Source organism: Vanessa cardui, chromosome 22 (assembly GCF_905220365.1).
Source record: "Vanessa cardui chromosome 22, ilVanCard2.1, whole genome shotgun sequence".
Classification (NCBI taxonomy): domain Eukaryota; kingdom Metazoa; phylum Arthropoda; class Insecta; order Lepidoptera; family Nymphalidae; genus Vanessa; species Vanessa cardui.
The window spans coordinates 3,196,046-3,214,707 of NC_061144.1; the positions used below are offsets into that span (position 1 = coordinate 3,196,046).

Sequence of the window (18,662 nt, forward strand, 5' to 3'; positions counted from 1 at the left end):
GTTTAACGTTAATGTCACAGTGAGACTGAGTTCTAAAACTTTCTCAGAGATGGCACTATAACATTATAAATAATATTTTTTTCAAAGAATTTAAGAATTGACGAATTCTGCTAAAATTCTTTGTCACAGTCGTTTTTCATAAATATTATCCATATGTAATAAAAATTTAATGCAACATTCATTGAACAATATCAAATCTCTTATCAAATAACACAGATTAATTGTTACGGTACTTCAGGTACACAGACTATATTTAAAACTATATATTACAAAAACACAAAATTCAATTGAAGTATGTAAACGAAACTATACGTATCTAAGTGTTATAAAAACTAATGTTTTATTTTTTTAAGAATTAAATTAAATAATAGTGAACTGAGTTCACATTTCATATTCATAAGGTGAAAAAAATATTAATTTTGTCCATAAAAATACTCTTACTTCAAAAAAATAATTAAAATCAGTACTAATGGATTGAAATCGATACAATGCATTTTATAAAAAAAATACTAAATTTTATTAGAATGTACAAATTTATTTGTTAGTTGGACCGAGGCTAAAAAGGTTTACAAGTTAGAAGAAAGTAAACAAAACCGCGGGAAAGTCCAAATCTATGCTGTAGTTCTGTGTTATCAAGGATTTATAATTTATTTCATAAAAATATAAAATTGTTCGATGTAAGTTTAGACTAATAAAATCAATAAAGTAGCTTTCAGTGTTTTCGTTACGAATTACGGTTAATTCGTACAACGTGACAGCAACACCGTTGCAACTTGCGAGTTATAGCTATACAAATTTATACACATGTAGGTCAAAGAAAAATGGCTTAGCACTCGTAGCTCCTATTTACTGTGGTAAAAAATATAATTTTTAAGTTTAAATGGCCTTCAGTGATCTGTGTCACATAAGTAACGCGTTTAAAACCGTTGAAAATGAAGCTGATCAGGTAAGTACAGAAGTGTTTGTGAAAAGTGCCATGGGTGTTGTAAATGTCCAATAAGAGCTGTCAATATGACCCAAAATCCGTAAAAACCTCGCAAATAATAGTTCAAATCGGATGATATTTCAAAATAAGTGTAACGGAGACACACATTTGTGAACATATATCAGTGATCATGTAATCTCCGAATACGCCTATTTACTTTTTCGAGGTGAACGATGACAAACCAATAGTGTCCACAATATTTTTAGATTTATACAGTTTGTTCGTTGGAGGACGTAATAAAAGATACAGCCGACAATCGTAATAGCTTTGATTGTGACCAAGTAGCTGTATAACATAGCTGAAGCAATAGTTGTCGATTACTTTACTTTTATATCTATGTAGGTACTACGCGTTAGATTGTACTGACTTTCTCTGACTACTTTATACAATGCGACGTCCTTCATTGCTAAGTCAATAACAACAATGGTTATAAACTAAACATATATTGCATCATATAGAGTAACATTACATTGCTTATATGAGAAAAATGTATATATTTTCATCCTGTTTGTAGTGAGGTATGTTGTCATTGATAAATACTAGGTAGTGTCTTGATTAAGTTTAATCATAATTGTTTATAGCAACTGAAAGTAATACAAAAGGTCTCCGTCTAAACAATCTTTTTTATTACTAATAATACTAATTGTTAGTATTTTCATACATACATAACTCAGGCAAATTATTTATTGCAGCTTATATTGATATAAAAATACTTAATTTTTTTAGCTTTAGTTTTATCTGCGTAGATTAGCATAGAATTCATATTATTTACTCAATTGAGATAAAAGATGATCATCTATTCTCTTTATGTTTAATTGTTGAGTCGTGAAAGCAGAACAAATAAACTCACTTTCACATTTATAATATTAGTATTGATTGTAAACAATATGTTTTCTATATTTCTGATGCCTGATATTATGTACCACCCTCTATATATTCTTATGCTATACTGGAATACTAAGTATTGCTGTATTCGGGTTTGAAGGGTGGGAGCCAGTGTAGCCAGTTGGTATAGTCGTTGGATTGTTAATAAAGTTTAAATATTTCAAGGATTTTTTTATATATCCTATGGTATCATAGGGCAATAATGACCATTTATCATCAGGTACCTTCCTGCATTTATAATTAAAAAATATATTGGTGAAGTCTAGGTGGTGAGAAAGAAACCATCATATAGGTATAGGGAATACCTTATTAGAGGTTGGCGGGCATATATGACATCTGATGCTAAGTGGTCACACAATCACCTATAGTCATCAGATACTTAAATAATATTAACAATTCTTCATGTCCAACCTTTAGAACCAAGAACCTTCAAACCGAAACATAACAATACTAAGTATTGCATCTTGGTGGTAGATTATATGATAGTAGGTGGTACCACCCTATACAGGCTTGCAATATGCAAAACCAACAAGTACTGTATTAATTGTCTTTATCTTCTACTTAACTAGACTTATTTGTAAAAGCCGTTTTGCAATTTGCAGTTTTAAAATACTATATCTGTTGCAATTTATACCAAAAATACATATATATTTGATTAAATTTACATAACAGATGTTTTAAATTTTAAAACATACAAACAATTACAGATTAATACAATAAAAAAAATACTACATGATAAGTACCTATCAAGTGACTCATTCATACATTGAATTATGTTTAGTTCATCAATTGTTATTTATACATTTTTCTTGTTAAAAAATTTATTATATTTTATCTACTTGACAAATACAAATCTATTAATTTAAAACAGATTAAAAATTATCAGTATTATACTCTATGATCTATTACCATGAAATAAGCACACAATAAGTATTTTCACATGTTGACTTTTGTGCTATTTACTTTGTTGTATTTCACTGCCGGTTTGTTCTGCTACACTAACATCTGCTTAGAACCTTACTGTCAATGCCATTTGTATACAAATGCTGATAAAATGTTGTGATAGGATGTTCTAACCAATTTTGGCCAACCAACCAACATTTGATCAACTTTTAACCAATCTCAATACAGCTCCATTTATTAGCCAACATATATTATAGTACACAAATGTGTGCTAACAAAGAAATTATTACACTAATTTCTCACACTGCATAGTAGATGGGTTGGAAAATACTTTTTACTGTTCCATTTTAGCTTGAACTTAAAAGGTCAGGAATACGGCCTTATAACTAGACATCAGATCAATGAAGCAGTTTTATATGTAAATATGTAAAATACTAGTTACTTGTTCTATCTTGGAATTGTGACATAAACTTCACAATATAGCATTTTTGAATCATTAATGTTTATACAATATCACAGTTTCTCAAAGCAGCCTCTACTCAGAAGATACTCACTTATTTGGTCTTTTCAAATAAACAAATCAAATCAAAATAAACTTTATTCAAGTAGGCTTTTACAAGCTTTTTTGAATAGTCATTTAACAGTTATTTTAAGTGAAGCTACCACTGGTTCGGAAAGTAGATTCTACCAAGAAGAACCAGCAAGAAACTCAGTAGTTACTTTTTTTCAACATATAAAAAATAAAAAATCATGTTAATTATTTAAATTAATATATCCTGCTTGGAAGTCAACAGGTATTAACTTCATTCCTTTTTTATCATCTATAAAATTGTATTGAATGATATGCCTTTTTTACCAATGTATTTTTCACAAACGAAATATAAAAAAAGTTAAAAATGTCAAAAATTGTTTTTGTGGATCCCAAGCCTAAAACCAGGCATTTTGTTTTCTAAAAAAGTATTATTTTAATGAATCATAGGATTTATTAATAACATTTTTATTTTTTTTAAATATATTAAACAGTAAATGAATTATACTTTCCAGCATCTCATTATATTGCTCATATATACCATTGCGCAAAACAGATTTTGTTGTACCATATGGTACAGAGTAAAAAGAGAGGGGCTACAAGTTTTTTTCTTATTCAATTATAAAAAAAATTAATAATTTTGAATTTAATGTATATTTCATTACATGTATATTGTTAATATATGTGTAAAGATATAAATAAATGTTTTGCAAGTACATTTATGTAAACAATCTCTTCTTTCTTCGTCCTGTTTATATTCTTATATGATTCCAATAAGTATTATAGTTACTGATGTATTCCTAAAGGTTTCATCCTGGCCGAGTATTATCAATAGATGGCGTGCATGTTTTAACCAGTTTATGTTCTTATATGATTCCAATAACTATAGTAGTTATGGATGTTTTCCAAAAGGTTTCATCCTGGCATAGAATTATCAATAGGTAGCGTGAATGTTTCAACCAGTACTATAAACACTAAATTTTAAAAGCCACTAATTGTCGACCCTTACTTAGTACATGATCCAGCTAAGTGAATCTATTATTGTTCCACTGCTGGGCGAAGGCCTTTCCCATTTGAAAAGGTTTAGATCTTCATTCACCTTGCGGGTTTGTGTCATATGCGTGCATAATTCCCTTTTCATATTTTGTTTAAACGCCGAGCATAATTTTAATTACAAATCCAATTTAAGCGCTTAAATTCAGTGGTGTTTGGTGCAGGTCAAGTTATAATAGTCACTGTAGTCAGTTGTCTTATAATCACTGGTGGATAAGAGCCTCAAGAATTGTGAATTATGAATATGTTTATTAACGAACAAATCTTATTTTCAGTCGGAACGTATTATGGAAGAGAATGCCATGGTCCGGGATCTCATCACAAAGATCCTTGATGAGACCGGACCGGGAGAAGCCAGCAGGTTTGTATTTTACATATTTTTTTCGTATTTATGACACAAATTGGTATGTATGTGGATAGGTACCAACCTCTCATCAAATATTCTACTGCAAACAGCAATATTCAGTATTGTTTGGCTCCGGTTTGAAGGGTAGGGAGCAAGTAGTCAGTGTAACTACAGGCACAAGGGACATAATATCTTAGTTTTTAAGGTTGGTAGCACATTGAGGTTGTAGGGAATGGTTAACATTACTTACAGTGCCCTTGTCTATGGATGGTGGTTCACTTACCGTCAGGTGGCCCATTTGCTTGTCCGTCACATCAATTTACATGCAGATATATATATGTAATAATTCTGAGATAATATAATAGCTTGTAGATGTAAATCGAATCAATTTACATGTATCATGGTGATAATTATTTAGGCAAAAGTTAGATGATATTTCTTTTTATTTGGTAAAATTTTAAACTGATTTGATCACAATCTATTTACTTAAACCATGACGCATACAAAACCAAATTAACGCACGTATTATTTAACGTTTTCGCCTTGAACTAGCGTTAAAAATAACTTAAATTCGTCAACAGTGCAGATCAAAACTGCATTGTACAGATTTCGCAGCAATAACTGTTTTTCCCTTAAATTTAATAATTTCAAGATTTAAATACATATATATAAAAAAAAGTTTGAAAACAGAATCTTTTTTCAATTTTCCCATATGAAATATCAAATAAAATCATAATTATATTATTTGTTTAACTTCATCTTTTATTAATTGTGGGTTGTATTTTACATCCGAATTACAATTGGGTGTGATCCATTAAATTTAGATGATGTTTTCCCACACTTTTATATGTGCATAGTATGTGCGTTAAATATACTTTAACTTATTAGAAGTGGGAATATAAATAATTGTTTGTTTAATTCATTTGATTATTACAGCTCCATACCACCACCGGAAAATAGTGTAAGCAGTGTACCAACGAGCGTAAGCCAGTACACAAATAATGATACATTAAACTCATTCGGGCCATCAACGTCCTACAACTACAACAATAATCTATACAATTTCAACCAAAGTGACAATGGTTACAACTACAATATACAAAATGGCTTTAACACGAACGGTTTTGTCAATTATTCGGACAACGACGTAAATCCATTACTCTGCTTAGAAACAGTGACCGATGATACGGTCACACAGGAACAGCTAAATCTCCTCCGATTGGCAGCTCAAGAGATCGGAGGTGCCCAATTTACAAGTCCAACAAAATATGACGAGAAATTTTTCAATTACTTCGAGCCGAACCAAAGAAATTCCCTTCCAGAAACTAGTATGTATTCCAGCAGCTACAGCAGACCTAACAGTCTCGATTTGGATTTGAACTTCAATTCAAACTACGATAACGTGTATACGCAAAGGATTCCGAATAAGTATGAAAACGGTTTCCCGAAAGAACAACTCCCGGAGTCGCCGGAAGTGCTCGCATATTTGAGCCAATTAAGCTTGAACATCGATCGCGCGAGGAACGATGCTCTGCTGCAAAGCGATTACAAGCTGCCAGTCGACATGGGCAGTGCTTACCAAGGCGACGATTTTAGTAAAATGCAAGAGGAAAGGAACAAACTGTTCTACGGAAATAGGGGATTCCAACAGGTTCCGAATAAGAGTTTCAATTGCGAAAATAGTTTCTACTCGAACGATCTGATGTCACAGATGACTGATAGGAATTTTCAAATTCAGAATTACGACTTTTCGAATCCATCGATAAATGCATTGAATTACAAGATGAATGGTTATCATCAACACGATTATTCTCAAAGGCGTGATGTGAATCAGCTGTTGCCTCGGGACGGTTATCAGGGTACAAATGTCGACAGAACGAATTTCGATAGTATAGGGAGAGAGAATGCTCAACAGACTATTTTGAAGCAGCAGGAATTGGCGCGACAAATGTCCCTTCTGATGAGAAGCCGGCCTCCTCCGAATCAGTTGAATGTGGATGTGTCCTTTTTACACGAAAATACTCCTTTTAATATTGGTAAGTTTTAAAATGTTATATGTTCATTGTTGTTTTAACGTTTTTATTAATTTAGGAATGTCGTAAATGGTTCTAGTGTCTGTGACCAATATATTGATATTGGTTAAAATACTTAAAGAACACAATTAAATTCTTAGTTTAATGGCTTTTAGTTATGCCGACAGGGCACAGATTATTTCGTCAACGTGAGTAGATCACAATTTGAATTGTATTGACTTAATAATATAATGATATCAAGTCATGCTCACTTCATCAAGCTTACTTGGTGGTAGGGCTTTGTGCAAGCCCGTCTGAGTAGGTACCACCCACTCATCAGTTATTCTACCGTCAAATAACAGTACTCAGTATTGTTGTGTTCCGGTTTGAAGGGTGAGTGAGCCGGTGTAACTACAGGCACAAGGGACATAACATCTTAGTTCCCAAGGTTGGTGGCACATTGACGATGTAAGGAATAGTTAAAATTTCTTACAGCGTCATTGTCTATGGGCGATGGTGACCACTTACCATCAGGTGGTCCATATAAAATGACAAATTACATGACAAAAATGACAAATTACATACCATAAAAAAAATGACAAATTGGAGAACCGCAGCCCCTAAAAATTGCCGAATTTTGATTGGATGTTATAAAATGTTAGCGTTTTTCAAGTCCTCTGATTTGTTGAAATAATTGTTTTTTTGTTTAAAGGTATTGGGGCTTTGGTCGGCCCTAGTCCACCGCATGTGCCGCCCCCAGTGATACCGTCACCGCTGTTAGATTTACCAGTGCTGGTGCCATTCTATGCCATGAGGAATATGAGGTAATTAAAAAAAAAGGCTTTTATTGTTAAATTAACTGAAAAAAATAAATAATAAATATATGTTATATATATAGTATTGTAAGCAAACCATACACCCATTTTTATCCATTATATGTTATTTGGTGGTCCATTTGCATTACCACTTGTATATTTAAAAAAAAAAGATGCACGAATGATTTTCTATATCACTAAGCAATCTTTTGTAGGCATTCTTATTAAGTCAAAAGATATGAAAAATATGCATAACAACAACAACAACAACAACAGCCTGTAAATTCCCACTGCTGGGATAAAGGCCTCCTCTCCCTTTGAGGAGAAGGTTTGGAACATATTCCACCACGCTGTTCCAAAGCGGGTTGGTGGAATACACATGTGGCAGAATTTCTATGAAATTTGTCACATGCAGGTTTCCTCACTATGTTTTCCTTCACCGCTGAGCACGAGATGAATTATAAAGACAAATCAAGCACATGAATTAGCGGTGCTTGCCTGGGTTTGAACCCGCAATCATCGGTTAAGATGCACGCGTTCTAACCACTGGGCCATCTCGACTCATGCATACCAACAGTGTTTTTTACACTTGTTTGGTGGTCCATTTGCTGTTATTTATTTACATTATATTTTATAAAAAAAGAAGCTTATATAACTAAGCAATCTTTTCTAGGAAATTTTATTATGTCAAAACAAGTAACATATATATATATGTTACTTGTTTTGACATATATATATATATTTTTTTATTAATTCTAGGACTGTTGCGACAACCTCAAGCGTCCTGCACGTTCGACTCGACGAGTGCTACGAGCAATGGAAGCAGCTGGAACGAGAGAGGAAGCGGACAGAGGCCAGACTTGCCCTAGCCTATCCCGGTCGAGCAGTGTCCTCATCCAACTCCATACCCGTTCCAAGGCTACCGCCCTGTCCTACGAGGGTCGATCGACTCACCGTGGATATGCTCCGAGAACATACCAAGGTAAGTAAAGTATAGTACGACACAACTTAGATGTAGCATCGGCAAAATTCGTAAAACCGATCACATCCGAATTAAGTACGCTGACCCAAATTATCAATATTTATTTCTCACGCGAATATGATCTTTGCACAAACGTAATAATTTGTAATATCATGTGACCTAATATATTCGTCTAATTTGACGCGTCGATTTTCATGCACTTGCTTTCTCTGACGCGTGACTCTATAGCGACGAATAGCGTCGTATGGCGCGATAGCGAGCTATTTCTATTGGTTGTGTAAATCGGCAGTAATCGGTTTTATTTTCATTCCATTGCATTTTCCGATGCTACATCTAATTTGTGTCATACTTTAATCAATGTGATGTGTTCCGTAATTCAATGTAGAATATCTACTCATTTAGATGACCTCCGTGGTCGAGTGGTGTGTACACCGGTTTTCATACGTACGGTTCAGAGGTCCCGGGTTCGATTCCCGGCCGAGTCAATGTAGTTTATCATTAGTTTTCTATGTTGTCTTGGGTCTGGGTGTATGTGGTACCGTCGTTACTTCTGATTATCCATAACACAAGTGCTTCAGCTACTTACATTGAGATCAGAGTAATGTATGTGATGGTGTTTCATATTTATTTATTTATTTATATATTAATAGTTATGTTAATATTCTGCAATGGCAATACTAATAGTTCATATTTAGTACATAGAATTTCTCTTTAAAGATGATTTAAAATTGTGTGTGACATGATCCTCGATTTCTTCACCTTTTTTAATTAGATTTTAATGATTGTTTTTATTAAATAGATGATGGTAATTTGAATGATTTTCATCTTGTATAAATGACTATGCTACCACTAAAATATAACCATATAAATTAAAAGCAAAAATCTACAACATAATAAGGTTTTAGTTCTCATGTATGTATAGGATTTTTAAGTTAAGTGTTATTGTATCTGTTGTCACCTTTTTAGAAAATAAACAAAAATAGCTTATTTTAAAATTAATAATTAATTATAATAAAAATCTAGATCAATACAAAAATCAGCTAAATCTTCACTAATTATTATTCGCTTTTGGCAGGTATTAACACTCATGGGCAAGATGGAGACACTCCGTGCAAGTGTCTGTGTTGCTCAAAACAAGAAACCAAATAAGCCGGAAGATGGCAAGATCACAGTATTAAAGCGGGGACAAGACAACTTGTCTACGGATAAGGAAATTGACCCCGCGACCTTCGAACCCAGCAGCTGGAAGGACGATGTCAAGAATCTGTCGGAAATGTAAGTTTTGTTGCCTAAGACTTGCCTCCTAAACGCTATTTGCTGTTTACTTGGTGGTAGGGCTTTGTGCAAGCCCGTCTGGGTAGGTACCACCCACTCATCAGTTATTCTAACGCCAAATAACAGTATTCAGTATTGTTGTGTTCCGGTCTGAAGGGTGAGTGAGCCAGTGTAACTACAGGCACAAGGGACGATTTAAGGAATAGTTAATATTTCTTACAGCGTCATTGTCTATGGGCGATGGTGACCACTTACCATCAGGTGGCCCATATGCTCGTCCGCCAAACTATACCATAAAAAAAAAAAAACAACATCGTACTGTACGCTGGGTTGAGAAACTACTATAGAAACGTATGATATGTTTATAATGTACATGACATTTGTGTGGTCTCTTCTTGTAAACAATGTAACTCAACTGATGTTGGATTATGATTGCTGTTTGCGGTGATCAAACTCATTTATTAGCATCTTTAGTCTTTGAGGAGAAGGTTTGGAACATATTCTACCACGCTGTTCCAATGCGGGTTGGTGGAATACACATGTGGCAGAATTTCTATGAAATTTGTCACATGCAGGTTTCCTCACGATGTTTTCCTTCACCTCTGAGCACGAGATGAATTATAAAGACAAATTAAGCACATGAATCAGCGGTGCTTGCCTGGGTTTGAACCCGCAATCATCGGTTAAGATGCGCGCGTTCTTACCACTGGGCCATCTCGACTCTTTTATAAAACAAAATAAAATGTATTAATTTCAAAATGTATATGTTTTTGTTTCAGTGCCCCACACAGTGAGGTGGAAAGCGCGATGCTTGCGTGGCGCAACTCCGTGGCGGCCGTGCAGGCCGCGAGACGTCGCGAGCTGGCACCGCCGCAACCGAACTCACGCGTCGTGCGACCGGACCGTGAGTACACACACGCGCACACAGACACACAGACACACACGCGCGCAGGCCGCGAGACGTCGCGAGCTGGCACCGCCGCAACCGAACTCACGCGTCGTGCGACCGGACCGTGAGTACACACACGCGCACACAGACACACAGACACACACGCGCGCAGGCCGCGAGACGTCGCGAGCTGGCACCGCCGCAACCGAACTCACGCGTCGTGCGACCGGACCGTGAGTACACACACGCGCACACAGACACACACGCGCACACAGACACACACGCGCGCAGGCCGCGAGACGTCGCGAGCTGGCACCGCCGCAACCGAACTCACGCGTCGTGCGACCGGACCGTGAGTACACACACGCGCACACAGACACACACGCGCGCAGGCCGCGAGACGTCGCGAGCTGGCACCGCCGCAACCGAACTCACGCGTCGTGCGACCGGACCGTGAGTACACACACGCGCACACAGACACACAGACACACACGCGCGCAGGCCGCGAGACGTCGCGAGCTGGCACCGCCGCAACCGTACTCACGCGTCGTGCGACCGGACCGTGAGTACACACACGCGCACACAGACACACAGACACACACGCGCGCAGGCCGCGAGACGTCGCGAGCTGGCACCGCCGCAACCGAACTCACGCGGCGTGCGACCGGACCGTGAGTACACACACGCGCACACAGACACACACGCGCACACAGACACACACGCGCGCAGGCCGCGAGACGTCGCGAGCTGGCACCGCCGCAACCGAACTCACGCGTCGTGCGACCGGACCGTGAGTACACACACGCGCACACAGACACACAGACACACACGCGCGCAGGCCGCGAGACGTCGCGAGCTGGCACCGCCGCAACCGAACTCACGCGTCGTGCGACCGGACCGTGAGTACACACACGCGCACACAGACACACAGACACACACGCGCGCAGGCCGCGAGACGTCGCGAGCTGGCACCGCCGCAACCGAACTCACGCGTCGTGCGACCGGACCGTGAGTACACACACGCGCACACAGACACACACGCGCACACAGACACACACGCGCAGCCGCGAGACGTCGCGAGCTGGCACCGCCGCAACCGAACTCATGACAACTCACACACGCGTCGTGCTTTCAGAAGAATAAACATGCGCGCACATACACACACACACACTTCAACGCAGACTTACACATCTATATACACACCTTACCTAAACATCACAGAACGCACGACCTTGCGTAATTATTATTCTGATATATATTTTAGTGTGATGGGTATGTGTTGCAGCGATCGTGCAGCTGTCGGAAGCGGTGAAGCAGCTGTGCGAGTGTGCGCGTCGCGCGCGCTGCGCCATGTGGTGCGACCTCACGCTCACCGTGGCGCTGGCGCCGCACGCGCAGGTACCGTCCGCATCGCCATTGACACAGATAGTCAAACTTATTCAATTTAATGTAGGGAAACGGACGGACGATACGTGGTCTCGTCCGCCTGGCACTGCAAGCTAAGAACGATGCACTCTTGGGAGCTAAAATGTTATCGTCAAAAATAGAAACAGAATTACTGTTACGTTTAACTGGCACACAAATACATAAGTATAGTACGACACAAATTAGATGTAGCATCGGATAAAGCAATGGAATGAAAATAAAACCGATTACTGCCGATTTACACAACCAATAGAAATAGCTCCCTATCGCGCCATTCGACGCTATTCGTCGCTATAGATTCTCGCGTCAGAGAAAGCAAATGCATGTAAATCGATGCGTCAAATTAACGAATATATTAGGTCATATGATATTACAAGTTATTACGTTTGTGTAAAGATCATATTCGCATGAGAAATAAATATTGATAATTTGGGATAGCGTACTCAATTCGGATGTGATCGGTTTTACGAATTTTACCGATGCGACATCTAAGTTGTGTCGTACTATACGTGGTCTCGTCCGTCTGGCACTGGCACTGCAATACATAAGTAATTGATTATTGGTCCATGGTAATAAAATAAATAACCATTTATTCCTTTGTCATGTGCCAAACATCATCCTATGGGTATAGGTATTCGCCAATTAGGAATTAACCCGCTGTCTAAACCGCTTATAGAAATAATAAAAAAAATTCTAATTTTATTAGAATTTTTCGTTTACATTTAAAACAGTGTTCAACCGAAATCCTAATTTATATTATATTAGTTTCTGATCTTTCTTTCACATTAATAACATTAGTTAGATATTTATAATGACCTGACATATTTAATGTATAGATAATATTCTATATATGTTCAGAAATTAAACATGGAACGTTTACTGCGATATAAATCCTCCGTCACACATAATGTTTCAATAATATACCCATTACAAAACGTACACATTAGTTACAAATAGTTGTATAAAAAAATAAAATAAAGTAAAATCTTAACACAGAATCCAAATTCGCCGCCCATACAAAAGCAGACAACGTCTCCTAAACAATCGCCCCAAGAGACTGCAGCCAGCGCGACCAGTACTTCTAAACCACAAGAGCAAAAAGAGGTAATGATATTATAATTTGAAAATTATATTTCTTATTAGTAGTAAGTTCATTATTAAATAACAAATATCGAAAGTCACTTTTACATATATTTTTGAAATAAATGTACTATAAGTGGAAAACATCGTGAGGTAACCTGCATGTGACAAATTTCATAGAAGTTCTGCCACATGTGTATTCCACCAACATTTATATGTGTTAAATACGTAATATGTAAAGTCACTTTTAAATATATTTTTTTAAATAAATGTACAATAGGTGAAGAAAGCATCGCGAGGTAACTTGCTAAGGTAGTATGGCATTACGCTACCGCCTACTTCTTTATTTTCGACTATCTGAAAATACAAGCATTTTTGTGGAACAAATCGTTCGACACTCGTTATTTTTCTTACGCATTCGATTTATGCCCACGCGATTGGGCCGCCGGTGCGAGCGCTATGACCATCATTTTCCATTTTGCCTTTACGTAATTAGACCCCTGAAGAACCACCATACTGGTACAAATGACCAAATATTTTGTCATTATCATCCCCCGGTCTATGCATGTGACAAATTTCATAGAGTTCTGCCGCATGTGTATTCCACCAACCCGCATTGAAACAGCGTGGAGGAAAATGTTCCAAACCTTCTCCTCAAAGGGAGAGGAGGCCTTTAGCCCAGCAGTGGGAATTTACAGGCTGTTGTTGTTGTACTATAGGAGCTGTTTGCGTCGTTGGTCTAGTGGCTGGATTCGCAAGTCTTGTATTTAAGTACCAGCTTATTTTTGGTCTAAAATATTTTAGATATAACCTACATATATATGCAACCTTTTTGCTTGTATTTTTTAATATAAAAAACTTTTAAGGTGGGAGGATTCACGATTGGTCTCAGATATTAAGCTTGTAAAGTATAATTAAAAATTTTCATTGATTTAGAAAGAGGATTCAAATAATATTTTTCTTAATTATGTAAGAAGTATTCTACACTATTTACAATCTTTAATAACAGATGTCAATTTATATACTAGTCTACTATTGTCAATTTTTTATGCTTGATTTGTGAATATATGCATATACATAAATCAAACAAATATAAATTTATTATTTAATAATGCTTATATTTTAAGATATTTTTAGTCAAACTCAGTCAGGCCACTTATTATTATTAATCAAAGCCCCATAAACACTTCTGATGAGTTACAGGATTAAATTACATGTAAAACAGTCAACTAGCAATAAACTCAATAGTAATTAAAACACCTGCGTAAGAGATATATATAGATATATATATAAATAAATTAATATACCTTATTTGGAAATCAATGATAACACACTCTAAGTTTTTTTATTATATTAGATTGTATGCAATATTTTTCAATCATAAATTATTGGACTTAAGAATCTTCAAGAATCATATACTAAGAAATTTAACTGCTTCGAAGAACAAAACTAAAATGGCCCAGTGGTTAGAATGCGTGCATCTTAACCGATGATATCGGGTTCAAACCCAGGCAAGCACCACTATGTATATGTGCTTAATTTGTGTTTATAATTCAATTCGTGCGCGGCGGTGAAGGAAAACATCATAAGGAAACCTGCATGTATCTAATTTCATAGAAATTCTGCCACATGTGCATTCCACCAACCCGCATTGGAACAACGTGTTGGAATATGTTCCGTCAACTTAATAGGAGAAAATTTACGGGCTAGTTACTAAGAACTAAACGTACATATATGTATAAAAAATAACATTTATCAAAATTATGCCTTTAAAATTTTCAGGAGAAAGTAACAACCGAAACTAATCAGCCGTCGACATCTGACACAAAGCAAGAAATCGAACAGAAATACAACAAGGAGAGGAACACTCACCGTCGTACGCAGAACTTCAGGAAGGTACACCAGAGGAACGATTTCTACCAACGGAATCCAAGGTACGACAACAGGATGGTACACAACAGGCACCCGTACTACCTGGCCACAGGACCCATTAACTAATCCGTATTCGACCATGTTCATTTTGGAGCGAAAACACTTTAAACTTCACTTTTTCATATAAAATTGTCACTTTTGTAGATTTTTTGGGCGCGTTTTTAAGTATTTCGTTTTAGAGTTGCGATTAATTCGATAATGGGTTATTGTGATAGTGTTCGATCGATTACATGATTTGGTTTCTTTGTGACCTTGAATCAATTAAAGGTTTAGAGGTCTCATCACCGAATATGACCGAACATGATCGAATATTGCCGAATATTCGGTATTCAGTTTGTTTGTTGTTTCTAACGACATATAAACGTAAACGTACTATAAGTTTTGTTACAGTAATATTTTAATGCTGTGAGTTTTGTGTTGTACTAAGAAATAAGTCTGAATTTTATATAAAAAAATAATGTTACAAAACTTCTTGGAAACTTTGATGACGTCACAGCAACAATAGTTCTTGTAATAATTTATCCATATATGTGTTGACGTTTTTTTAACGTTTGAGGTTTTCACTCTAAAATGAGCGTTATATACTTGGAAGATAGTTGAAAATTGGCTGCATCCATCAATCCAAGACTTAACTCACTGTGATGTAATTTTTATTCTCCAAAAACACCGCTGTGCTGTGCTACCTTCAAATTTTATAATACAGCTAAGAAAATTCAAAAAAAAAAATGATAAATTTTCTACTTTTTTATATTCACCGCATATTTGACAATATAACTAACATGCAGCCAATTTTCCATTTTTATTAAGAGATAAAAGCATTTAAAACTCGGCTTGAAAGGCGAATTTTTATGGGGCTTAAGCCCTTTATACCATTGAATATTTAACGCAAAACTACGAAAGAGGTTCTAGAGAAATCTTTGTATCGCAACGTGGATTGGAATTGAAATCGGACACGCTTTAACCGTTAAGAGAAAACATATATCTTAATATATACAGCACTTAGAATCTCGACAAAGATATTAATTAATTGAGTCAACAAAAAATGTTCATAATTTTCTTGATTACGGATTAGTCGGATTTCTTAGACCGCGTTGCGAATGTATATCGTATATAAATTGATTTCAAAGAAAAAAATATATATTTGAAAGGGGTCGTTGCAATCCTAAAAATATCATATCAGCAGTAAATTTATTAAAAAAAAAATTACACTGAAATGCACTTTTTAAAATTAATATGAACGATGCATTTACATACATAACTCGAATATTTATTATAATTATAAAAAGTGTTTATCGTGAATCCTTAAACAGGTATGAGAGACCACAATTTAAATATATATGTATGTTACTTACTCTATTTCATATAGGACGTGTGTAGGTTAGTTCGTATGCGTATGTAATACCTTGCGTTATTTATTAATCGTGCTTGGCTGGGATTTTATATTAAATATATTAATATAAAAATGGTTACACCTCTTTACATCAGTCTTTATGGCCAGTTCGATTTCTACTTGCCAAAATTAGCTTGGTGTGAGCGAAATTAAAAAAAAAATAAAAACAAAAAAAAAACGTAATGTTTATTTCGATTTTTAAATGTTACGTTAATATTAATGGCTACATTTGAAATCATTCCCACGATAGCACTCCGTGCGTTGAATCTAGTCAGAGATTGGCAACTGAGAACGGAAATGAATTTATAGTGAATGAAGTGTAGTCTTAAAGTGTTTGGGAATATATAGGGAAGTGTAACACGGATGAGTGACTTAATTTTATCTAAGGAAGTGTTTCGTTCACACCAACAGACAACCTTTAATATGTGATGTTTATACGTTGATAGTTTACTCTATTTTATTATCAGAATTCGTGCAAATGAAATATTTAAAAAAAATAAATGAAGTTATGAACTAGTAGTGTTTAAGTGTAGCACTTATTTATTTGAAGTGTTTCGATGAATTCAAAAGTGTTTTAGGTTTAAAAGAGCGAATTGATTCACGGAATTGAACCTTAGAGCTTTCGTGTTAAGGTTATTTTTATTTCTCTGTTGATCTTAAGTTTATTATTATATATTATTAACTATTAGAAATGTTATATTAATATATTTGTCACAACGCTTTCACTGGAAATAACGAATTGATAACCAGTTTAATTAAATCGTCGTCTTTTATATTACAGTACGAGGATAATCGATTTTGATTCGATTAAAATCGATTCAGATAAAAAAACGGTATAAATATTTTGATAATTTTGCTCAAAAATGAAGGAATTGTATAATTTTAATACTAATGTACTACAATATAAAAGAGGATGATATCAAATGTATTTCTATAGACTTAAACGTCTGAACTGCTTATAAATTAGGCTTTAATTTTGAATAGTTTTTTTGATGCACAAAATATTTTTCTACCGAATGGTAGGTTTGACACCAAAACAATCAATGTTTCTTCCATACCCGTTTTAGGTTTTAAGCGTAAATGTTTTAACGCCTCTTTTTCTATGCGTATATGACAAAGTATAACAGGGAATGGATTTATTATTTCTTTATTATCTGTGGTATGGTTTCATAGACATATCGCTTTATATATTTTATTACGTCATATAAGTATATGTATCAGTTATAGTATAAACTAGATTAATTACTCGTATACTGTTTCTCTCGGAACATATAATTTATTGGCGAAGACTAATTCTAAAAACATATTATATATTTATATACTTTTATTAATCTTACCAAGTAGCTACAATATTAATAATGCCTAAAAATTGAAGTATCAAATCCAAACGATAAACAGTTTTTACTACATTTTTTTTATGTAATATTTTGGTACTAATTTATATAATTTTAACTGTTCTTAATTTATACACAATTGTAAAGTTTTATTATATAGTCTTTATGTGGTTTTCCTTCCTATCTACACTGTATATTTAAAGTCATAGTGAATATGTCGATTTTAAAAGATGAATGCGTTGTTTCTACAATTTTTAACGAAAATTAAGTACATTGTTTGATAGCTGTCATATAAGTTTAAATGAAGTACTGTTTCGATAACTGACATATAAATCGTTAAATTGCCTCGCAATAATTTTAAATTTAAATTATCTGTTTTCTATGAGACGCGTAAGTCTTATAATATTTGTCATGATAATAATTTTTAGTCTGTTTCAATATTCGAGTAAAAAAGTTTTAGCTGCGTTCATAAAATGATATAAATTAAGGGCACTAAATATCTACTTATATTTAATTTTACATATTTTTAAAATTTTATCTTTTTATAATATTTTAAAAAGATAAATAATAGATGGGTCATATAAACTAGTGTACAATGCAAGGCAAAATCATTTGTAATGCTACAGCCATACATGCGTTCTCAATTTTTTTATGTAGCTTTATTGATTATTTCAGTTTTATCTCTTGGTGTTTCTGTAGCTTTATAAATAGTATCGAAGTTCTCTTATTCGTATATTTCGCGATAGTATTGATGATTAAATATATAATTAGTATGTCTATGAAACCATTTCCTGCATGCATTTTTGTATAACCTCTGCAATATTGTA

At 35.1% G+C, this 18,662-nt stretch overlaps 1 protein-coding gene across 1 annotated transcript; it reads left to right on the forward strand.

The window, feature by feature from the left end:
• Nucleotides 1–773: 773 nt before the first annotated feature.
• On the forward strand, nt 774–18,022 carry LOC124539395. The gene is made up of 10 exons (XM_047116783.1): nt 774–946; nt 4,631–4,716; nt 5,638–6,737; nt 7,426–7,537; nt 8,288–8,510; nt 9,586–9,785; nt 10,565–10,689; nt 11,960–12,072; nt 13,096–13,203; nt 14,962–18,022. The coding sequence occupies exons 1-10, from the start codon at nt 881–883 to the stop codon at nt 15,175–15,177; spliced, it is 2,349 nt and encodes a 782-aa protein (XP_046972739.1). The 5' UTR covers nt 774–880; the 3' UTR covers nt 15,178–18,022.
• The last annotated feature ends 640 nt before the right edge of the window (nt 18,023–18,662 follow it).

Bases quoted from the DNA above. Each gene is read 5' to 3' on its own strand.
- LOC124539395 (XM_047116783.1), top strand. From the start codon at position 881: ATGGCCTTCAGTGATCTGTGTCACATAAGTAACGCGTTTAAAACCGTT. The intron at 12,073-13,095 runs GTACCGTCCGCA...ATCTTAACACAG, and splicing joins CGCTGGCGCCGCACGCGCAG to AATCCAAATTCGCCGCCCAT. The intron at 13,204-14,961 runs GTAATGATATTA...TAAAATTTTCAG, and splicing joins AACCACAAGAGCAAAAAGAG to GAGAAAGTAACAACCGAAAC.